This window comes from Aquarana catesbeiana, linkage group LG04 (genome assembly GCF_042186555.1).
Source record: "Aquarana catesbeiana isolate 2022-GZ linkage group LG04, ASM4218655v1, whole genome shotgun sequence".
Taxonomy (NCBI): domain Eukaryota; kingdom Metazoa; phylum Chordata; class Amphibia; order Anura; family Ranidae; genus Aquarana; species Aquarana catesbeiana.
In genome coordinates this window covers 563,119,121-563,144,458 of record NC_133327.1, presented here as the reverse complement: position 1 = coordinate 563,144,458, position 25,338 = coordinate 563,119,121, and the positions used below count along the sequence as shown (strand labels likewise).

Sequence of the window (25,338 nt, the reverse complement as noted above, 5' to 3'; positions counted from 1 at the left end):
TGGACCTGGAAAACAGTCAACAACTAACTTTACTACTACATGCCAGTCTAGAAAGTGTCACAATTCACAGTCCAACACCCATCCATTACTTTCCAGGCTAGCTCCAGTGTCTCTGCAGAAGTCCCATGGGGTCTGGGTATGGCCTCTAAAGCAGACTGAAAAAAGGCTGATCCAGATAGCTGCAGTAAAAAAGACCAGATCAGCAGTGACATAGTATGAACCATGAATGAGTAAAAAAGAAAGAAAGATGGTATCTAGCAAAAGATTAGACTTTTCTCAGCAGACAATAACTAAGTCTGAGCACAGTCATACACGGAGTGTACTCCGCCATCTCAAAGTCAGTATTTGCATCTGGCAGCAGATAGCGCTGGTATAGCAACCGTCAGTTCTTTAGCTGCCACATTGGTTACATTTATTTTTGCTCCGTATAGAGACATTTTAAGCACTTCCATACCGCGTGAAATCTGACACTCTTGTCCCACATGTAAAAATCATATTTTTTCTGCTATAAAATTACTTAGAACCCCCATATTTTTTTAGCAGACACCCTAGGGAATAAAATGGCAGTCATCGCAACCTTTGTTGTCACATGGTAATTTTTCAAACGCAATTGTTTTGGAAATAAAACATTTTCACGAATAAAATAAATAAAAACTCAGTAAAGTTAGCCCATTTTTTTTGGTATAATGTGACAGATGTTATGCTGAGTAAACAGATACCCCACATGTCATGCTTTAAAATTGCACACACTCGTGGTATGGCGTCAAACTTCGGTACTTAAAAATCTCCATAGGTGACCATTTAAAATGTTTTACAGGTTACCCAGTTAAGAGTCACAGAGGAGGTCAAGGGCTAAAATTATTGCTCTAGCTCTAACGTTCGCAGTCATACCTCACATGTGTGGTCTGCAGGTTGTTTACATATGCGTTCGCTTCTGCATGCAAGCTTAAGGGGATGGGGCACTCAATTTTTTTTTTTTTTTTTTTGGTTTTTGACACTTCGATCACTTTTATTCCTATTACAAGGGATGTAAACATCCCTTGTAATAGCAATGGGGCGTGACAAGTCCTCTTTATGGAGAGATGTGGGGTCTATAGGACCCCACATCTCTCCTCGAGGCTGGAAAGCATCAGATAAAAAAAATAAAATAAATAAATTGATGACCTGATGCTTTTCTAGCCGAGATCTGGGCTTTAATTACTTGTGCAGCCCGGACTTGACGTCATAACGTCACGCTCAGGCCTCCGAGGATCATAGACATTGCCAGGGGCTATCTGTCCCTCGGAAATCTCTATGCCTCTCTTACGGTGCCGGCAAATTCGTTCCCCAGGTCCCGATTGGACGGGAGTGCTGAAGAAGCACCGGAGGGCGGCGGGAGGGGGCGTCCCCTCCCGTTGCCGCTAAGAACGATCATGCGACTGAAAAGCCGCTATGACCGTTATTGTGCTCAGAAACACCGGTTTTAAAAAAAACGACATCTGAATGATGCCTGTAGCTGCAGGCATCATTCAGATAACTCCACTGAAATCCAAGGACGTCATATGACGACCTGTGGTATGGAAGTGGTTAAAGTATATCTAAATCTAATCAGTAAAATATTTCTACAAGCTGTAACGTGTTAAAAGAGAAGTTTGGCAAATTTTTTTAATAATTTTTTTTGGGGAATCATACTTACTACCTAGGTGGATGCAGCATCTGTCCCCCACCAGCTCCAAGATTTGAGAACTGAGCGATGAAACACCGCCGATCGCTCAGTTCTCCGTGAGCAGAGATTTGGTGACAGTCAGTCCCTGGCTCTCTGCTCTGTCCAGCCTTGCCCCCACCCCCCCACCCCCACCCCATTGGAGCACTGGGCTGTGCAGGGGGCAGGATTGGCTAGCTCAGGCTCTCAGCGACTTGCTGAGAAGCTGAGCTGGCTGACGGTCAGGGCATGTGGGTGGATCTAGACCATATTGTCGCAACCTTTCCCGAGCCTGGACCGGCTCAGTGACGTCAGCCAACAGCAGGCTTCAGCTGAAAACGGGTCAAAGGAGGTGTGATCCACAGGAGTAGTACAGCCAAATGAGCTTTGCCTGTAGTTCTTTAAAGCAGCCGTTGACATCCCCCCCCACTTCTTCACCTAAATGAAACACAGCATAAAGATTTAAAGCCCAATTAAATATTATAAAAAAAAAAAAATGAATAATAATAATAATAATAATAATAATAATTATATATATATAATTTTTTTTTTTTTTTTTCAAATGAGCCCTTTATAGTACAAAAAGAGCAAATACTCACTACTGTAAATATTATTTTCACAGTTCTATAGTAAAAAAAGAACCCCTTACAGTAGTGATTATCTGCTTTTTTTGTACTATAAAGGGCTCATTTTAGTTTTTTTAACCCTAATATGTTACTAACGTTTTAGACCTGCATCACATCTATGTGTTTTTTTGCAGAAACGCACTACAGTTCATTTATATGGTTTCCTATTGGACACGTTCACATCTATGCTTTTTTCAGCTGCTGCGTATTTGGAAAGGGTCAGGGACTTTTAACGCAAAACGGTGCTGTTTTGGTTCAATATACTTCAATGGAGAAGCTGCAGAAATGCATGTAATGCATTTTTGCAACAATTTGTGTTTTTTAATCTGCCCAACAAATTGGCCAAAAAAAAAAAAAAGCCTTATGCTGGCCACACGGATCAATTTTCAGCCTATTTTGAATATTCATACAAAAAATCTTTGTACATTTGCTGAATGAAAGAATGTTTGAAATTTTCACTTGTTTTTAACATTCTGTTAACATTCTGTTCTTAAAATGAATGTAATTTCTGAAAGAAAACCACATACACTGTCTGAAAATTCCTTAGACCAAGAAGTTTTCTATTATTTCCAAATTTTCCCGTCACTGTGGTTGAAAATGATCGTTGGTTTGACCCCACTAATGATTAGAAAATAGAACGAACATTCTTAAAATGACATTTTTTTTGAAGGAAGACACTGTTTTTTAAAAAATAAAAATTGATCTCCGAGTTTGATGATATTTACCAGATTCACCCTTTAATAGTATATACAGTATATCTCTCCTCTAATAGTATATACAGTATATCTCTTCTGTCTGTTATTAGAGCAGATTAGAGATTTTTCTCCCTAATCATATAGTTGGTTATTTATATTTACCACTGCATAGAGATATTTAAGAATAAAATTGCCTTTTATTAAAAAAACTTTACATATTAACTAAATTATACACCACACTTTTAAGGTGATTAACAGATTAATCGAAACAATAATCGGCCAACTAATAGATTATGAAAATAATCGTTAGTTGCAGCCCTAATAGATAGATAGATAAGCATTAAACACCTTTTGTTTTGCTGCACATGGGGCGTTTTAGCCGATTTAACCATTTCCTGCCCAAGGGCGTCCCTGGGTTTCATTGGTTATACCAGGACTATGGCTGCAGCTAGAGCCATAACAATGGTATCTCTTTTTTCAGCCAGCGATGCTAAACAAAGTAAAAGCGAATCAGTGGCGAACTAGCCTCTGGATCACTTTTACAGGTAGCGGAAGATCTCTTCGTAAAGAGGACCCCTCATTGCTTATTTCTATCACAAGGGATGTTTACATTCATTGCGATAGCAATAGGAAATATTAAAAAGACAGTGTAAAAATAAAATTTTAAAAGTTTAAAGTGCCCCCATCTCCCCTGTGCTTGCATTCAAAGGTGAAGGTATACTTCGGTCTCAAACACGTGTAAACCATGTTTGTAGCACAAGTGTGAAGTATCGCCATGAACATTATTGCAAGAGCAACAATTTTAGCACCAGACCACCTCTAAAGTGGTAACCTATAAAGGCTTTTAAAATGTCACCTATGGAGATGTTTACGTACCATAGCTTGTTGCCATACCACGAGCATGAGCAATTTGAAAACGTGACATGTAGAGCATCTACTTACTCGACATAACAATATTTATAGTCTTGTGCATTATAAACATTCATTAGAGTTTAATCTTTGCAAAAGACCCCCTGTCCAAACAATAGCACAGCGGGGGAAACTGCGGTACTAACGAGGGAGGAGAGGGCTCACATTTTTTGTAAATATTTTATTAGATCTTTTCATGTGACAACACTGAAGAAATGACGCTTTGCTACAATGTAGCGTAGTGAGCGTACAGCTTGTATAACAGTGTTAATTTGCTGTCCCCTCAAAATAACTCACAGCCATCAATGTCTAAATCGCTGGCAACAAAAGTGAGTACACCCCTAAGTGAAAATGTCCAAATTGGGCCCAATGGGTAAATATTTTGTGTGGCCACCATTATTTTCCAGCACTGCCTTAACCCTCTTGGGCATGGAGTTCACCAGAGCTTCACAGGTTGCCAGTGGAGTGCTCTTCCACTCCTCCATGACGACATCACGGAGCTGATGTTAGAGACCTTGCGCTCCCCAGATGCTCAATAGGGTTTAGGTCTGGAGACATGCTTGGCCAGTCCATCACCTTTACTCTCAGCTTCTTTAGCAAGGCAGTGGTCATCTTGGAGGTGTGTTTAGGGTCGTTATGTTGGAATACTGCCCGGCAGCACAGTCTCTGAAGGGAGGGGGATCATGCTCTGCTTCAGTATGTCACAGTACATGTTGGCATTTATGGTTCCCTCAATGAACTGTAGCTCCCCAGTCCCGGCAGCACTCATGCAGCCCCAGACCATGACACTCCCACCACCATGCTTGACTGTAGACAAGACACACTTGTCTTTGTACTGCTCCCTGATTGCCACCACACACGCTTGACACCATATGAACCAAATGCGTATGGTATTACCACTGACAGGCTGACCCCCCACCCCTTCAACCTCTGCAGCAATGCTGGCAGCACTCATATGTCCATTTCCCAAAGACAACCTCTGGATTTGACGCTGAGCACATGCACTCAACTTCTTTGGTTGACCATGGCGAGGCCTATTCTGCGTGGAACCTGTCCTGAAAACCGCTGTATGGTCTTGGCCACCGTGCTGCAGCACAGTTTTAGGGTCTTGGCAATCTTCTTATAGACTAGGCCATCTTTATGTAAAGCAACAATTCTTTTTTTCAGATCCTCAGAGAGTTCTTTGCCATGAGGTGCCATGTTGAACCTCCAGCGACCAGTAAGAGAGTGAGAGCGATAACACCAAATTTAACACACCTGCTCCACATTCACACCTGAGACCTTGTAACACTAAAACGAGTCACATAACACCAGGGAGAGAAAATGGCTAATTGGGCCCAATTTGGGCATTTTCACTTAGTGGTGTACTCACTTTTGTTGCCAGCAGTTTAGACATTAATGGCTGTGTGTGGAGTTATTTTGAGGGGACCGCAAATTTACACTGTTAAACCAGCTGTACACTCACTACTTTACATTGTAGCAAAGTGTCATTTCTTCAGGGTTGTCACATGAAAAGATATAATAAAATATTTACAAAAATGTGAGGGGTGCATTCACTTTTGTGAGATACTGTATAAAAATAAAAAAAATAAAAAATTATAAAATATGCTCATCCTTTTTGTGGCTTTGGTAGTGCAGGGGGTGATGTCATGCTCCCCTGGGAGTGGTGCCAACACCAAGCCGCAGTGCTGGGAGCACCTTCTCAGCAAGATTTGCGCTACTCTCTAGATCTTGTCAAAGATAGATAACACCACCCTCATCTAGGTCACTGTGGGTGAAAGCTGGGGAAAGATATACTAACAGCAAATACATTTCACAACACATGTAACGTAATCCAAATTGGGTTTGAATCTGATGAAAAATATAATGCTGGTTTTACTAGTGAATGATCTAATACACTGGCCATCAACCCTGTCCTGAGGGCCCACTAACAGGCCAGGTTTTATGTATTACCTTGGGGAGATGCAGACTAGAATACTGCAATCACTGAACAGCAAATGATATCACCTGTGATGTATTTCAGTTATCTTGCAAACCTGGCCTGTTAGTGGGCCCTGAGAACAGGGTTGGTGACCACTGATCTAATACATTACCTCACAGTCCCACAACAATAGTTCCAAATGCAGCAACCAGTCCTTCAAAACTGCTTTCCTTGCTGGTCTCAGGTTGGTCATATCACTGCCCCTCTCACTGACAACTCTCAACGCAGTCAGCAGCCTCAGCTGGTCTTGCAGTATGTAGGATGAAGTAGGAGTGGCTGCCCAAATTCCAGCAATCAGGAAAACAGACCAACAGCTGCAGTGGGACTGTGGAGCAGGATAATTATTTCTCTTTGTCTACTTCTAAAACTAGCATTATATTCTGCATCAGCTGTGCAGTGGCTAGATAGATATATGTTTGTTTTTTTTTAAAGTATGTCCGGAGTACCTCTTTATATTTCCTGTCACTCCAGGGTGGAAGGTAAAATAAACCTGCTAAAAAGGAGATGCTGTATACATACCTTTCTGGCGGCCCGATTTGCGGCTCAGCCCCTAAGGCTGGATTCACACCTATGCAGTTTTAGTGCTTTTTGCATATTTGCTCTACAGTACATTTAACATTGTTTCCTATGGTACACTTTCTGTAGTTCAAATCTACAAAATGCAAAAAGTACTAAAAATGCATAGGTGTGAATCCAGCCTAAGTGTGCCGGAGAGAACCTGAGCCAGCCACGACGCGCCCACCCCCTCTACAGTAAAACGCACCAGTGAGCACTGGAGGAGGCAAAGCAGTGAGCCAGAGACTGACAGTCATCACTCGGTGCTCAGAGTGGACTGGAGAACTGAGTGATGAGCGGCCTTTGATCACTCAATTGTGAAAAAATTATTAGACCCCCGCGCTTATGGTGAAAATGAAAAATTAGGAGCTGCAGCCTCTATCAATAAATTCACCCTAATGTAAATCTAAAAGAAATATGAAAAAGAGGCGAAAGGTATGGCGCTGCTCCTATTAAGAGGTGACCTACAACCTCTAAATACTTGAGGGGTGTGTGTCACGGTTGCATTTAGTGCAAAAAGTGACAATAAAAGTGCAGAAAATAAATATTTGTATATTCACAAAAAAAAAAAAAAAAATCCTGTGTAAACTTCCTAACCGCTTATAATACATATTGTTATGTTCAAATGAAAACAAAGTGAAAAAAACACAATCCTGTGCAAAAACTGCAATTCAAAGTGACATTTCTGTGCAAAAAAATCCAACATATATGGCTGGTGTATATTGTTGCTGTGAAACTGGGTTCAGAAATATGCATATGCCGTCCTTAAACCCTGGTGTATAAAAAAAAAGTCCAATAAAGTGACAATGTGCTCCTTCAAATTGTTCTGTGCTTGTGGGAGAACAGAGCCCCATAAGAAACGCACTCACCGCTATTATTCACCCCACAAGGAGGTATTTCACCTTCACAGTATGAGCCTCTGTGCAGCCTGTGGAGCGGGAGGAAACTTCCTGTCCTGTGTTCTCCAAGTGCCCACTCCACAGGCTCTGGTCAAATTTTCAGATCCTGTATTATACCAGAGTTTGTGGACTATAACTTTCCCACAGATTAAATAATATACATTGATTTGGGCTATTTTCACCTAAGAAATGTAGAGAATACATTTTGGCCTAAATTCATGAAAAAAGATTATTATTTAGCAAAGTTTTATAACAAACAAGGAGAATTTGCGGTCTTTTTTCATTTAGCAAAAAATCAAAAACCCAGTGGTGATTAAATGCCACCAAAAGAAAGCTTTAGCTGTGTGAACAAAATGATCAAAGTCGTTTGGGTACAGGGTTACACAACCGCACAATTGTCATTTAAAGTGCGACAGGGCTTAAAAGCTGAAAATTGGCCTGGGCAGGAAGTTGGTAAAGGTGTCCTGTATTGAAGTAGATCAGTGTTTCTCAACTCCAGTCCTCAAGGCGCACCAACAGGTCATGTTTTCAGGATTTCCCTCAGATGAAAGAGCTGTGGTAATTACTAAGGCAGTGAAACTGATCAAATCACCTGTGCAAAATAATGGAAAGCCTGAAAACATGACCTGTTGGGGCGCCTTGAGGACTAGAGTTGAAAAACACTGAAGTAGATAATACAGTGCTCAGTGATAATACTATACACTGTCACTGTACTAATAACACTGGCTGGGAAGGGGTTAATACCTAGCTCAATCAAGGGGTTAAATGGGTGCCTAACAATGTATAGTGTGCGCTGCTTCTCATGCTTTTGTACTGGTGAGAAAGTGACAGATCTTTCCCTGTGTACAGAGCTCTGTATTGTTTACCAACACAGAGCCCTAGGCTGTGATTGGACACAGCCGATCGGCAGGTCCCAGCCGTGAATCATTGGCTGACAAGCTCCCACTGTGTACAATCAAAGCCGGTGCTGAGTGGGGGGCATGCATTTGTGGGCCCAGAAGTAGGCAGTGATGTACAGGTGCATCACTTTTAGCTACACCTGACGCTCACCAAGAGGTTAAGACTGGGCATGTTTGGTATCTATCTATATATTTATATTTTCCCAAAAAGTCGGTATATGTCTGCACGAATATTCATTTTAATGTATTTTTTCCTGAAAATTTTCAATTGATAGACTGCTGCACAAATATCATACCACATGCAAAATTGCAGCAGTCACCATTTTATTCTCTGGGGTCTCTGCTTTTACAAAATACATACACTATTTGGGGGGTTAATAGTAATTTTAACTAAAATAAATAAAACAAACCACGCACAAAAAAATAAAATAAAATAAATCAGGATTTTAACACGTGTACAAAAAGTGGAAACAATATCCGCAGCAGGGAAGAGGTTAAACAGACAGACTGCCATAGAGAAGTATGAAGCCTCTCATGTCCCCCACCTTTCAGATGGAAGACCCCGTCTGCGCACACACGGCCGTCCCAGTCCGAGGAGTCCCCCAGAGGGAGCCGGCACTTCCCGCACATGAACACCGTGAAGTCTTCGGCCTCCGGTCTCAGATTACCGAATGTGAACGACGGCAACTCCATCCTCCGCCCACCACCGTTCTTACTTCGCGGTAACAATGACGCCTCAGTCACGTGATCGCTCTGGCAAGTCACATGCTCTTGTGTCATGTGACCGCCTGTCTTTCCTGTACGGAGAGTCGGTGACGACAAATGTTCTTGGTAGTGTGGACATAGTGTGTGATTGGACGGGTTGTGACGACCAACCAATCCATAAGAAGTAAATAAAGCTTCCCAAGAGTTATAGTCTCTACGTTGCCTAGCACCAATACAGAAACTTCCTAGTAATAGTAGTGTGCAGTAAAGTATAACTTAGACATCATTCACACTTGTGTATGGGCTCGTTCACACTAATGTTGGTCTTTGAAGAACGATCTGAATGCAGATCTTCAGAGAGCATGTGACAGGCAGGGTGTTGTATCATCTCATCGTCTAACCTCTTGAATCCCATTGCATGTATATGTGGGGGACTTGCAGAGCAGCTCCATTCCCTTCAGTGCAGCCAGTCCCAGTGCCCCTGATCACCGCACCGCACCAGTGCCCCTGATCACCGCACCGCACCAGTCCCAGTGCCCCTGATCACCGCACCGCACCAGTCCCAGTGCCCCTGATCACCGCACCAGTCCCAGTGCCCCTGATCACCGCACCGCACCAGTCCCAGTGCCCCTGATCACCTCGCCGCACCAGTCCCAGTGCCCCTGATCACCACGCCGCATCAGTCCCAGTGCTCCTGATCACCGCACCACACTAGTGCCCCTGATCACCGCGCCGCACCAGTCCCACTGCCCCTGATCACCGCACCGCACCAGTGCCCCTGATCACCGCACCGCACCAGTCCCAGTGCCCCTGATTACCGCACCGCACCAGTGCCCCTGTCCCTGATCACCGCACCGCACCAGTCCCAGTGCCCCTGATCACCGCACCGCCCCGCACCAGTGCCCCTAATCACCGCACTGAACCAGTCCCAGTGCCCCTGATCACTGCACCAGTGCCCCTGATCACCACGCCGCACCAGTCCCAGTGCCCCTGATCACCTCGCCGCACCAGTCCCATTGCCCCTGATCACGGCACCGCCCCGCACCAGTGCCCCTGATCACCGCACTGAACCAGTCCCAGTGCCCCTGATCACCGCACCGCACCAGTGCCCCTGATCACCGCACCGCACCAGTCCCAGTGCCCCTGATCACCGCACCAGTCCCAGTGCCCCTGATCACCGCACCGCACCAGTCCCAGTGCCCCTGATCACCTCGCCGCACCAGTCCCAGTGCCCCTGATCACCTCGCCGCACCAGTCCCAGTGCCCCTGATCACCACGCCGCATCAGTCCCAGTGCTCCTGATCACCGCACCACACTAGTGCCCCTGATCACCGCGCCGCACCAGTCCCACTGCCCCTGATCACCGCACCGCACCAGTGCCCCTGATCACCGCACCGCACCAGTCCCAGTGCCCCTGATTACCGCACCGCACCAGTGCCCCTGTCCCTGATCACCGCACCGCACCAGTCCCAGTGCCCCTGATCACCGCACCGCCCCGCACCAGTGCCCCTAATCACCGCACTGAACCAGTCCCAGTGCCCCTGATCACTGCACCAGTGCCCCTGATCACCACGCCGCACCAGTCCCAGTGCCCCTGATCACCTCGCCGCACCAGTCCCATTGCCCCTGATCACGGCACCGCCCCGCACCAGTGCCCCTGATCACCGCACTGAACCAGTCCCAGTGCCCCTGATCACCGCACCAGTGCCCCTGTCCCTGATCACCGCACCAGTGCCCCTGATCACCACGCCGCACCAGTCCCAGTGCCCCTGATCACCTCGCCGCACCAGTCCCAGTGCCCCTGATCACCGCGCCGCGCCAGCCCCAGTGCCCCTTATCACCGCGCCGCACCAGTCCCAGTGCCCCTGATCACCGCGCCACACCAGTCCCAGTGCCCCTGATCACCTCGCTGCACCAGTCCCAGTGCCTCTGATCACTGCGCCGCACCAGTCCCAGTGCCCCTGATCACCGCGCCGCACCAGTCCCGGTGCCCCTGATCACCACGCCGCACCAGTCCCACTGCCCCTGATCACCATGCCGCACCAGTCCCAGTGCCCCTGATCACCGCGCCGCACCAGTCCCAGTGCCCCTGTTTACCGCGCCGCACCAGTCCCAGTGCCCCTGATCACCGCGCCGCACCAGTCCCAGTGCCCCTGATCACCGCGCCGCACTAGTCCCACTGCCCCTGATCACCATGCCGCACCAGTCCCAGTGCGCCTGATCACCGTGCCGCACCAGTCCCAGTGCCCCTAATCACCGCACCGCACCGGTCCCAGTGCCCCTGATCACTGCGCCGCACCAGTCCTAGTGCCCCTGATCACCGCGCCGCACCAGTCCTAGTGCCCCTGATCACCGCGCCGCACCAGTCCCAGTGCCCCTGATCACCGTGCCGCACCAGTCCCAGTGCCCCTGATCGCCGCGCCGCAGCAGTCCCAGTGCCCCTGATCGCCGCACCAGACCTACTGCCACTGATCGCCGTACCAGTCCCAGTGCCCCTGATCACCGCACCGCACCAGTCCCAGTGCCCCTAATCACCGCGCCGCACCAGACCCAGTGCCTCTGATCGCCGCACCGCACCAGTCCCAGTGCCCCTGATCACCGCGCCGCACCAGTCCCAGTGCCCCTGATCGTCGCACCGCACCAGTCCCAGTGCCCCTGATCACCGTGCCGCACCAGTCCCAGTGCCCCTGATCGCCGCGCCGCACCAGTCCCAGTGCCCCTGATCGCCGCACCAGTTCCAGTGCCACTGATCGCCGCACCAGTCCCAGTGCCCATGATCACCACACCGCACCAGTCCCAGTGCCTCTGATCACTGCGTCGCACCAGTCCCACTGACCCTGATCACCATGCCGCACCAGTCCCAGTGCCCCTGATCACCGCGCCGCACCAGTCCCAGTGCCCCTGATCACCTCGCCACACCAGTCCCATTGCCCCTGATCTCCGCGCCGCACCAGTCCCAGTGCCCCTGATCACCGCACCGCACCAGTGCCCCTGTCCCTGATCACAGCACCGCACCAGTGCCCCTGTCCCTGATAACCGCACCAGTGCCCCTGATCACCGCGCCGCACCAGTCCCAGTGCCCCTGATCACCGCACCACACCAGTGCCCCTGTCCCTGATCACCGCACTGCACCAGTCCCAGTGCCCCTGGTCACCGCACCGCACCAGTGCCCCTGTCCCTGATCACCGCGCTGCACCAGTCCCAGTGCCCCTGATCACCGCACCAGTGCCCCTGTCCCTGATCACCGCACCAGTGCCCCTGATCACCGCGCCGCACCAGTCCCAGTGCCCCTGATCTCCGCACCGCACCAGTGCCCCTGATCACTAGTGCCCCTGTCCCTGATCACCGCAACGCACCAGTGCCCCTGATCACCGCGCCGCACCAGTCCCAGTGCCCCTGATCACCACACCAGTGCCCCTGATCACCGCACCAGTGCCGCTGATCACCGCGCCGCACCAGTCCCAGTGCCCCTGATCACCTCGCCGCACCATTCCCAGTGCCTCTGATCACCACTCTGCACCAGTGTCCCCGATCACTGCACCGCACCAGTGCCCCTGATCACCTCGCCACACCAGTCCCAGTGCCCCTGATCACCGCGCCACACCAGTCCCAGTGCCCCTGATCACCGCACCAGTGCCCCTGTCCCTGATCACCGCGCCGCACCAGTCCCAGTGCCCCTGATCACCGTGCCGCACCAGTCCCAGTGCCCCTGATCACCGTGCCGCACCAGTCCCAGTGCCCCTGATCACTGCACCGCACCAGTCCCAGTGCCCCTGATCACCGCACTGCAACAGTGCCCCTGCCCCTGATCACCGCACCACACCAGTGCCCCTGATCACTGCGCTGCACCAGTCCCAGTGCCCCTGATCACCCCGCCACACCAGTCCCAGTACCCCTGATTAACGTGCCGCACCAGTCCCAGTGCCCCTGATCACCGTGCCGCACCAGTCCCAGTGCTCCTGATCACCGCGCCGCACCAGTCCCAGTGCCACTGATCACTGCGCCGCACCAGTCCCAGTGCCCCTGATCACCTCGTCGCACCAGTCCCAGTGCCCCTGATCACCGCGCCGCACCAGTCCCAGTGCCCCTGATCACCGCGCCGCACCAGTCCCAGTGCCCCTGATCACCGCGCCGCACCAGTCCCACTGCCCCTGATCACCATGCCGCACCAGTCCCAGTGCGCCTGATCACCGTGCCGCACCAGTCCCAGTGCCCCTAATCACCGCACCGCACCGGTCCCAGTGCCCCTGATCACTGCGCCGCACCAGTCCTAGTGCCCCTGATCACCGCGCCGCACCAGTCCTAGTGCCCCTGATCACCGCGCCGCACCAGTCCCAGTGCCCCTGATCGCCGCACCGCACCAGTCCCAGTGCCCCTGATCACCGTGCCGCACCAGTCCCAGTGCCCCTGATCGCCGCGCCGCAGCAGTCCCAGTGCCCCTGATCGCCGCACCAGACCTACTGCCACTGATCGCCGTACCAGTCCCAGTGCTCCTGATCACCGCACCGCACCAGTCCCAGTGCCTCTGATCACTGCGTCGCACCAGTCCCACTGCCCCTGATCACCATGTCGCACCAGTCCCAGTGCCCCTGATCACCGTGCCGCACCAGTCCCAGTGCCCTTGATCACCTCACCACACCAGTCCCAGTGCCCATGATCACCGCACCGCACCAGTGCCCCTGTCCCTGATCACAGCACCGCTCCAGTGCCCCTGTCCCTAATCACCGCACCAGTGCCCCTGATCACCGCGCTGCACCAGTCCTAGTGCCCCTGATCACCGCACCACACCAGTGCCCCTGTCCCAGATCACCGCACCAGTCCCAGTGCCCCTGATCACCGCACCGCACCAGTGCCCCTGTCCCTGATCACCGCCCCGCACCAGTGCCCCTGATCACCGCACTGCACCAGTCCCAGTGCCCCTGATCACCGCACCAGTGCCCCTGTCCCTCGCCGCACCAGTCCCAGTGCCTCTGATCACTGCGCTGCACCAGTCCCAGTGCCCCTGATCACCTCGCCGCACCAGTCCCAGTGCCCCTGATCACCGCACCGCACCAGTCCCAGTGCCCCTGATCATCGCGCCGCACCAGTCCCATTGCCCCTGATCACCATGCCGCACCAGTCCCAGTGCCCCTGATCACAGCGCCGCACCAGTCCCAGTGCCCCTGATCATCGCGCCGCACCAGTCCCAGTGCCCCTGATCACCACGCCGCACCAGTCCCAGTGCTCCTGATCACCGCGCCGCACCAGTCCCAGTGCCCCTGATCACCGCGCCGCACCAGACCCAGTGCCTCTGATCGCCGCACTGCACCAGTCCCAGTGCCCCTGATCAGCGCGCCGCACCAGTCCCAGTGCCCCTGATCGCCGCACCGCACCAGTCCCAGTGCCCCTGATCACCGTGCCGCACCAGTCCCAGTGCCCCTGATCGCCGCGCCGCACCAGTCCCAGTGCTCCTGATGGCCGCACCAGTCCCAGTGCCCCTGATCGCCGCACCAGTCCTAGTGCCCCTGATCACCGCACCAGTCCCAGTGCCTCTGATCACTGCGTTGCACCAGTCCCACTGCCCCTGATCACCATGCCCCACCAGTCCCAGTGCACCTGATCACCGCGCCGCACCAGTCCCAGTACCCCTGATCACCGCGCCGCACCAGTCCCAGTGCCCCTGATCACTGCGCCGCACCAGTCCCAGTGCCCTGATCACCGCGCCGCACCAGTCCCAGTGCCCCTGATCACTGCACCGCACCAGACCCAGTGCTTCTGATCGCCGCACCGCACCAGTCCCAGTGCCCCTGATCACCGCGCCGCACCAGTCCCAGTGCCCCTGATCGCTGCACCGCACCAGTCCCAGTGCCCCTGATCACCATGCCGCACCAGTCCCAGTGCCCTTGATCGCTGCGCCGCACCAGTCCCAGTGCCCCTGATCGCCGCACCAGTCCCAGTGCCACTGATCGCCGCACCAGTCCCAGTGCTCCTGATCACCGCACCGCACCAGTCCCAGTGCCTCTGATCACTGCGTCGCACCAGTCTCACTGCCCCTGATCACCATGCCGCACCAGTCCCAGTGCCCCTGATCCCCACGCCGCACCAGTCCCATTGCCCCTGATTAACGTGCCGCACCAGTCCCAGTGCCCCTGATCACCGCGCCGCACCAGTCCCAGTGCCACTGATCAACCCGCTGCACCAGTCCCAGTGCCCCTGATCACCGCGCCGCACCAGTCCCAGTGCCCCTGATCACCGCGCCACACCAGTCCCAGTGCCCCTGATCACCGCACTGCACCAGTGCCCCTGCCCCTGATCACCGCACCACACCAGTGCCCCTGATCACTGCGCTGCACCAGTCCCAGTGCCCCTGATCACCACACCGCACCAGTCCCAGTGCCCCTGATCACCGCATCGCACCAGTGCCCCTGTCCCTGATCACCGCCCCGCACCAGTGCCCCTGATCACCGCGCTGCACCAGTCCCAGTGCCCCTGATCACCGCACCAGTGCCCCTGTCCCTGATCACCGCACCAGTGTCCCTGATCACCGCACCGCACCAGTCCCAGTGCCCCTGATCACCGCACCGCACCAGTGCCCCTGATCACCAGTGCCCCTGTCCCTGATCACCGCACTGCACCAGTCCCAGTGCCCCTGATCACCGCACCAGTGCCCCTGTCCCTGATCACCGCACCAGTGCCCCTGATCACCGCGCCGCACCAGTCCCAGTGGCCCTGATCACCTCGCCGCACCATTCCCAGTGCCTCTGATCACCGCTCTGCACCAGTGTCCCGGTCCCTGATCACCGCACCGCACCAGTGCCCCTGATCACCGCGCCGCACCAGTCCCAGTGCCCCTGATCACCGCGCCGCACCAGTCCCAGTGCCCCTGATCACTGCGCCGCACCAGTCCCAGTGCCCCTGATCGCCGCACCGCACCAGTCCCAGTGCCCCTGATCACCGCGCCGCACCAGTCCCAGTGCCCCTGATCGTCGCACCGCACCAGTCCCAGTGCCCCTGATCACCGTGCCGCACCAGTCCCAGTGCCCCTGATCGCCGCGCCGCACCAGTCCCAGTGCCCCTGATCGCCGCACCAGTTCCAGTGCCACTGATCGCCGCACCAGTCCCAGTGCCCATGATCACCACACCGCACCAGTCCCAGTGCCTCTGATCACTGCGTCGCACCAGTCCCACTGACCCTGATCACCATGCCGCACCAGTCCCAGTGCCCCTGATCACCGCGCCGCACCAGTCCCAGTGCCCCTGATCACCTCGCCACACCAGTCCCATTGCCCCTGATCACCGCGCCGCACCAGTCCCAGTGCCCCTGATCACCGCACCAGTGCCCCTGTCCCTGATCACAGCACCGCACCAGTGCCCCTGTCCCTGATAACCGCACCAGTGCCCCTGATCACCGCGCCGCACCAGTCCCAGTGCCCCTGATCACCGCACCACACCAGTGCCCCTGTCCCTGATCACCGCACCGCACCAGTCCCAGTGCCCCTGGTCACCGCACCGCACCAGTGCCCCTGTCCCTGATCACCGCGCTGCACCAGTCCCAGTGCCCCTGATCACCGCACCAGTGCCCCTGTCCCTGATCACCGCACCAGTGCCCCTGATCACCGCGCCGCACCAGTCCCAGTGCCCCTGATCTCCGCACCGCACCAGTGCCCCTGATCACCAGTGCTCCTGTCCCTGATCACCGCAACGCACCAGTGCCCCTGATCACCGCGCCGCACCAGTCCCAGTGCCCCTGATCACCACACCAGTGCCCCTGATCACCGCACCAGTGCCCCTGATCACCGCGCCGCACCAGTCCCAGTGCCCCTGATCACCTCGCCGCACCATTCCCAGTGCCTCTGATCACCACTCTGCACCAGTGTCCCCGATCACTGCACCGCACCAGTGCCCCTGATCACCTCGCCACACCAGTCCCAGTGCCCCTGATCACCGCGCCACACCAGTCCCAGTGCCCCTGATCACCGCACCAGTGCCCCTGTCCCTGATCACCGCGCCGCACCAGTCCCAGTGCCCCTGATCACCGTGCCGCACCAGTCCCAGTGCCCCTGATCACCGTGCCGCACCAGTCCCAGTGCCCCTGATCACTGCGCCGCACCAGTCCCAGTGCCCCTGATCACCGCACTGCAACAGTGCCCCTGCCCCTGATCACCGCACCACACCAGTGCCCCTGATCACTGCGCTGCACCAGTCCCAGTGCCCCTGATCACCCCGCCACACCAGTCCCAGTACCCCTGATTAACGTGCCGCACCAGTCCCAGTGCCCCTGATCACCGTGCCGCACCAGTCCCAGTGCTCCTGATCACCGCGCCGCACCAGTCCCAGTGCCACTGATCACTGCGCCGCACCAGTCCCAGTGCCCCTGATCACCTCGCCGCACCAGTCCCAGTGCCCCTGATCACCGCGCCGCACCAGTCCCAGTGCCCCTGATCACCGCGCCGCACCAGTCCCAGTGCCCCTGATCACCGCGCCGCACCAGTCCCACTGCCCCTGATCACCATGCCGCACCAGTCCCAGTGCGCCTGATCACCGTGCCGCACCAGTCCCAGTGCCCCTAATCACCGCACCGCACCGGTCCCAGTGCCCCTGATCACTGCGCCGCACCAGTCCTAGTGCCCCTGATCACCGCGCCGCACCAGTCCTAGTGCCCCTGATCACCGCGCCGCACCAGTCCCAGTGCCCCTGATCGCCGCACCGCACCAGTCCCAGTGCCCCTGATCACCGTGCCGCACCAGTCCCAGTGCCCCTGATCGCCGCGCCGCAGCAGTCCCAGTGCCCCTGATCGCCGCACCAGACCTACTGCCACTGATCGCCGTACCAGTCCCAGTGCTCCTGATCACCGCACCGCACCAGTCCCACTGCCCCTGATCACCATGTCGCACCAGTCCCAGTGCCCCTGATCACCGCGCCGCACCAGTCCCAGTGCCCTTGATCACCTCACCACACCAGTCCCAGTGCCCATGATCACCGCACCGCACCAGTGCCCCTGTCCCTGATCACAGCACCGCTCCAGTGCCCCTGTCCCTAATCACCGCACCAGTGCCCCTGATCACCGCGCTGCACCAGTCCTACTGCCCCTGATCACCGCACCACACCAGTGCCCCTGTCCCAGATCACCGCACCAGTCCCAGTGCCCCTGATCACCGCACCGCACCAGTGCCCCTGTCCCTGATCACCGCCCCGCACCAGTGCCCCTGATCACCGCACTGCACCAGTCCCAGTGCCCCTGATCACCGCACCAGTGCCCCTGTCCCTCGCCGCACCAGTCCCAGTGCCTCTGATCACTGCGCCGCACCAGTCCCAGTGCCCCTGATCACCTCGCCGCACCAGTCCCAGTGCCCCTGATCACCGCACCGCACCAGTCCCAGTGCCCCTGATCATCGCGCCGCACCAGTCCCACTGCCCCTGATCACCATGCCGCACCAGTCCCAGTGCCCCTGATCACAGCGCCGCACCAGTCCCAGTGCCCCTGATCATCGCGCCGCACCAGTCCCAGTGCCCCTGATCACCACGCCGCACCAGTCCCAGTGCTCCTGATCACCGCGCCGCACCAGTCCCAGTGCCCCTGATCACCGCGCCGCACCAGACCCAGTGCCTCTGATCGCCGCACTGCACCAGTCCCAGTGCCCCTGATCAGCGCGCCGCACCAGTCCCAGTGCCCCTGATCGCCGCACCGCACCAGTCCCAGTGCCCCTGATCACCGTGCCGCACCAGTCCCAGTGCCCCTGATCGCCGCGCCGCACCAGTCCCAGTGCTCCTGATGGCCGCACCAGTCCCAGTGCCCCTGATCGCCGCACCAGTCCTAGTGCCCCTGATCACCGCACCAGTCCCAGTGCCTCTGATCACTGCGTTGCACCAGTCCCACTGCCCCTGATCACCATGCCCCACCAGTCCCAGTGCACCTGATCACCGCGCCGCACCAGTCCCAGTACCCCTGATCACCGCGCCGCACCAGTCCCAGTGCCCCTGATCACTGCGCCGCACCAGTCCCAGTGCCCCTGATCACCGCGCCGCACCAGTCCCAGTGCCCCTGATCACTGCACCGCACCAGACCCAGTGCTTCTGATCGCCGCACCGCACCAGTCCCAGTGCCCCTGATCACCGCGCCGCACCAGTCCCAGTGCCCCTGATCGCCGCACCGCACCAGTCCCAGTGCCCCTGATCACCATGCCGCACCAGTCCCAGTGCCCTTGATCGCTGCGCCGCACCAGTCCCAGTGCCCCTGATCGCCGCACCAGTCCCAGTGCCACTGATCGCCGCACCAGTCCCAGTGCTCCTGATCACCGCACCGCACCAGTCCCAGTGCCTCTGATCACTGCGTCGCACCAGTCTCACTGCCCCTGATCACCATGCCGCACCAGTCCCAGTGCCCCTGATCACCGCGCCGCACCAGTCCCAGTGCCCCTGATCACCGCGCCGCACCAGTCCCAGTGCCCCTGATCACCGCACTGCACCAGTGCCCCTGCCCCTGATCACCGCACCACACCAGTGCCCCTGATCACTGCGCTGCACCAGTCCCAGTGCCCCTGATCCCCACGCCGCACCAGTCCCATTGCCCCTGATTAACGTGCCGCACCAGTCCCAGTGCCCCTGATCACCGCGCCGCACCAGTCCCAGTGCCACTGATCAACCCGCTGCACCAGTCCCAGTGCCCCTGATCACCGCGCCGCACCAGTCCCAGTGCCCCTGATCACCGCGCCACACCAGTCCCAGTGCCCCTGATCACCGCACTGCACCAGTGCCCCTGCCCCTGATCACCGCACCACACCAGTGCCCCTGATCACTGCGCTGCACCAGTCCCAGTGCCCCTGATCACCACACCGCACCAGTCCCAGTGCCCCTGATCACCGCATCGCACCAGTGCCCCTGTCCCTGATCACCGCCCCGCACCAGTGCCCCTGATCACCGCGCTGCACCAGTCCCAGTGCCCCTGATCACCGCACCAGTGCCCCTGTCCCTGATCACCGCACCAGTGTCCCTGATCACCACGGCGCACCAGTCCCAGTGCCCCTGATCACCGCAACGCACCAGTGCCCCTGATCACCAGTGCCCCTGTCCCTGATCACCGCACTGCACCAGTGCCCCTGATCACCGCGCCGCACCAGTCCCAGTGCCCCTGATCACCGCACCAGTGCCCCTGATCACCGCGCCGCACCAGTCCCAGTGCCCCTGATCACCTCGCCGCACCATTCCCAGTGCCTCTGATCACCGCTCTGCACCAGTGTCCCGGTCCCTGATCACCGCACCGCACCAGTGCCCCTGATCACCGCGCCGCACCAGTCCCAGTGCCCCTGATCACCTCGCCACACCAGTCCCAGTGCCCCTGATCACCGCGCCACACCAGTCCCAGTGCCCCTGATCACCACACCGCACCAGTGCCCCTGTCACTGATCACCGCGTCGCACCAGTCCCAGTGGCCCTGATCACCGCGCCGCACCAATCCCAGTGCCCCTGATCACCGCGCCGCACCAGTCCCAGTGCCCCTGATCACGGCGCCGCACCAGTCCCAGTGCCCCTGAACACCGCACTGCACCAGTGCCCCTGCCCCTGATCACCGCACCACACCAGTGCCCCTGATCACTGCGCTGCACCAGTCCCAGTGCCCCTGATCACCACGCCGCACCAGTCCCAGTGCCCCTGATTAACGTGCCACACCAGTCCCAGTGCCCCTGATCACCGCGCCGCACCAGTCGCAGTGCCACTGATCAACCCGCCGCACCAGTCCCAGTGCCCCTAATCACCGCACCGCACCAGTCCCAGTGCCCCTGATCACCGCGCCGCACCAGGCCCAGTGCCCCTGATCGCCGCACCAGTCCCAGTGCCACTGATCGCCGCGCCGCACCAGTCCCAGTGCCCCTGATCACCGCACCGCACCAGTCCCAGTGCCTCTGATCACCGCATCGCACCAGTCCCACTGCCCCTGATCACCATGCCGCACCAGTCCCAGTGCCCCTGATCACCGCGCTGCACCAGTCCCAGTGCCTCTGATCACCGCACCGCACCAGTCCCAGTGCCCCTGATCACCGCGCCGCACCAGTCCCAGTGCCCCTGATCACCGCGCCGCACCAGTCCCAGTGCCCCTGATCACCACGCCGCACCAGTCCCAGTGCCCCTGATTAACGTGCCGCACCAGTCCCAGTGCCCCTGATCACCGCGCCGCACCAGTCCCAGTGCCACTGATCAACCCGCCGCACCAGTCCCAGTGCCCCTGATCACCGCACCGCACCAGTCCCAGTGCCCCTGATCACCGCGCCGCACCAGTCCCAGTGCCCCTGATCACCGCGCCGCACCAGTCCCAGTGCCCCTGATCACCGCACCGCACCAGTGCCCCTGATCACCGCAGCAGTGCCCCTGATCACCACGCCCCTGACCAGTCCCAGTGCCCCGGATCACCTCGCCGCACCAGTCCCAGTGCCCCTGATCACCGCGCCGCACCAGTCCCAGTGCCCCTGATCACTGTGCCGCACCAGTCCCAGTGCCCCTGATCGCCGCGCCGCACCAGGCCCAGTGCCCCTGATCACCGCGCCGCACCAGTCCCAGTGCCCCTGATCACCGCGCCGCACCAGTCCCAGTGCCCCTGATCACCGCACTGCACCAGTGCCCCTGATCACCGCAGCAGTGCCCCTGATCACCACGCCCCTGACCAGTCCCAGTGCCCCGTATCACCTCGCCGCACCAGTCCCAGTGCCCCTGATCACCGCGCCGCACCAGTCCCAGTGCCCCTGATCACTGCGCCGCACCAGTCCCAGTGCCCCTGATCACCGCGCCGCACCAGTCCCAGTGCCCCTGATCACCGCGCCGCACCAGTCCCAGTGCCCCCGATCACCTCGCCGCACCAGACCCAGTGCCCCTGATCGCCGCACCGCACCAGTCCCAGTGCCCCTGATCACCACGCCGCACCAGTCCCAGTGCCCCTGATCGCCGCACCGCACCAGTCCCAGTGCCCCTGATCACTGTGCCGCACCAGTCCCAGTGCCCCTGATCGCCGCGCCGCACCAGGCCCAGTGCCCCTGATCGCCGCACCAGTCCCAGTGCCACTGATTGCCGCGCCGCACCAGTCCCAGTGCCCCTGATCACCGCACCGCACCAGTCCCAGTGCCTCTGATCACCATGCCGCACCAGTCCCAGTGCCCCTGATCACCGCGCCGCACCAGACCCAGTGCCTCTGATCACCGCACCGCACCAGTCCCAGTGCCCCTGATCACCACGCCGCACCAGTCCCAGTGCCCCTGATCACCGCGCTGCACCAGTCCCAGTGCCCCTGATCACCGCGCCCCACCAGTCCCAGTGCCCCTGATCACCTCGCCGCACCAGTCCCAGTGCCCCTGATCACCACTCCGCACCAGTCCCAGTGCCCCTGATCAACGCGCCGCACCAGTCCCAGTGCCCCTGATCGCCGCACTGCACCAGTCCCAGTGCCCCGATCACCGCGCCGCACCAGTCCCAGTGCCCCTGATCACCGCGCCGCACCAGTCCCAGTGCCCCTGATCACCATGCCGCACCAGTCCCAGTGCCCCTGATCGCTGCGCCGCATAGGGTTGCCACATCATCCCTTTAATCCAGGACACATATTAACCACCTCAATACTAGGAACTTATACCCCCTTCCTGCCCAGGCCAATTTTCAGCTTTCAGCGCTCTCACAGTTTGAATGACAATTACTCAGTCATGCAATACGGTACTCATATGAAAATTGTGTCCTTTTATTCACACAAATAGAGCTTTCTTTTGGTAGTATTTAATCACTAGTGTTTTTTTTATTTTTTGTGCTATAAAAAAAAAAAAACGAAAATTTTGTGAAAAAATGCCTTTTTCTTTGTTTCTGTCATAAAATTTTGCTAATCAGTCATTTTTCTTAATAAATTTTTGGCAAAATGTATACTGCTACATATCTTTGGTAAAAATAATCCAAATCAGTGTATATTATTTGGTCTTTGTGAAAGTTATAGAGTCTACAAACTATGGTGCCAATCTCTGAAAATTGAACACATCCGATCAGGCCTTCAGTATCAGTATCAGTATCAGGTGAATCTCATTTCTTGAGACACTAACAAGTCAGGAAAGTACAAATACCCCCCAAATGACCCCTTTTTAGAAAGTAGACATTCCAAGGTATTAAGTAAGTAGCATGGTGAGTTTTTTTAAGCTGTCATTTTTTTCCCACAATTCTTTGCAAAATGAAGATTTTTTTAATTTATTTATTTATTTTACAAAATTGTCATATTATCAGGTTATTTCTCACACACAGCATATGCATACAACAAATTACACCCCAAAATACATTCTGCTACTCTTCCCGAGTATGACGGTACCACATGTGTGAGACTTTTACACAGCCTGGCCACATAGAGAGGACCAAAATTGAAGTAGCACCTTCAGGTGTTCTACGAGCATAAATGACATATCTCATTTCTCAACCACCTATTACATTTTTGAAGGCCCTGGACCACCAGGACAATGGAATTGTCCACAAAATGACCCCATTTTAGAAAGCAAACACCCCAACGTATAATCTATGAGGCATGATGAGTCTTTTGAAAGGTTCATTTTTTCCAGAAGTTTTTGGAAAATGTGGGAAAAAAATGAAAACGCATTTTTTTTTTTTACACAAAGTTGTCCATTTATAAGATATTTCTAACACATAGCATGTATATAGCAAAAATTACACTCCAAAATACATTCTGCTACTCTTCCTGAGTATGGCGATACCACATGTGTGAGACTTTTACACAGCCTGGCCACATACAGAGGCTCAACATTGAAGTAGTACCTTCAGGCGTTCTAGGAGCACAAATTACACATCTCATTTCATTACTACCTATCACACTTTTGAAGGTCCTGGAGCACCAGGACAGTGGAATTACCCACAAAATGACCCCATTTTGGGAAGCAAACACCCCAACAAATATTCTATGAGGCATGGGCTGCAAATAGGTACTCGGGTACTCTGATGGGCTGGTGACAGGTACTCGTGTACTCTGATGGGCTGGTGACAGGTACTCGGGTACTCTGATGGCCTGGTGACTGGTATTTGGGTACTGTGAAGGGCGTTGACAGTTACTCAGGTACTCATATGGACTGTGACAGGTACTTAGGTACTCAGGTACTCGGGTACTCATATGGACTGTGACAGGTACTCATATGGTCTGTGACAGGTACTCGGGTACTCAGATTAACTGTGACAGGTACTCAGGTACTTATATGGCCTGTGACAGGTACTCGGGTACTCAGATGGACTGTGACAGGTACTCAGGTACTCGGGTACTCAGATGAACTGTGACAGGTTGTAAGAGAAATGTTAGTTTGCGCCTGGCGCGCACTCCTGTGCAGGCACGCACACACAGACAACAGCGGACTTCCAGAAGCGCTAGGGCGCACGTGCGTGCATACGCGGGAGTGCGCCTATCATTCCAGTTTGCGCCAGACGGCCTATTTAAAGGGTGCTCTAACTCACAACAAGTGCTGACTGGTCTTCAGCTGTGTCCTGTTCCTCTGTACCCTGTTTGAATCTGCTTGATACCCGTTGCTGATCCCGGCTTTCCCTGACTCTGCCTTTTGGACTCTGATTCTCTGTGACTGTGACAGGTACTCGGGTACTCAGATGGACTGTGACAGGTACTCGGTTACTCAGATGGACTGTGACAGGTGCTTGGGTACTCTGATTGACTGTGACAGGTACTCGGGTACTCTGATGGACTGTGACAGGTACTCGGGTACTCAGATGATCGGTGACAGGTACTTTGATGGGTGGTGACAGGTACTATGATGGGTGATGACAGGTCCTCTTTATTGGGGGGGGCAATCAGTGTGATTGGTGTACACTGTAAGCGGTAACAAGATGTTACCGCAATCTCTTTCTCACATACGATCGGTGTGTGAGGAGGAGAACCCGGTAACATCTCGTTACCGCGGTATGTTGACATTTAGTGATCGGCTGTGAAAGGATCACAGCCGATCACGTGGGTAAACAGCCGACTAATGGCTGTTTACCAGCGTCGGTGACGAGCAGTGTTCCTGGGAACACGCCGCCACCGATGTGCATGCACAGCGCACTCGTGATCGCCGTGCACAGTGGGGTGGAACCCACATGGTAAACAGCCATGCCCAATGGTTGTTCACCCCCCCTCGGTGGCGAGCGGTGTCTCCGTGACACGCCGCCACCAAAGGAACAGAGATACGTGCGCACGATCGCGCGCATTCCCTCTTTAAATGGGAGATGGGAGGCCATCATATGACGCCCTCCCGCAACGAGAGCCGCGCCGTCTGCCCGTCATATTACAGCCGGCGGTCGGCAAGCAGTTAATTACACAGGTTCTGGGGCTGATTCAATACAGATAAGGCACCAAGTGAGTTTAATTACCACCTTAATCAGCCACAGAACCTGTGTAATTAATGTGT

At 55.5% G+C, this 25,338-nt stretch overlaps 1 protein-coding gene across 1 annotated transcript in view; it reads right to left on the bottom strand.

Moving 5' to 3' along the window:
* Positions 1–9,042, bottom strand: part of MIS18A (MIS18 kinetochore protein A) — a 31,699-nt gene extending 22,657 nt beyond the window's left edge. The window contains exon 1 of the mRNA XM_073628019.1: positions 8,791–9,042. Within this exon, the coding sequence (XP_073484120.1) occupies positions 8,791–9,025 (235 nt within the window). The 5' untranslated portion in view covers positions 9,026–9,042. The remainder of the gene's footprint in view (positions 1–8,790) is intronic.
* Between the last annotated feature and the right edge of the window lie 16,296 nt (positions 9,043–25,338).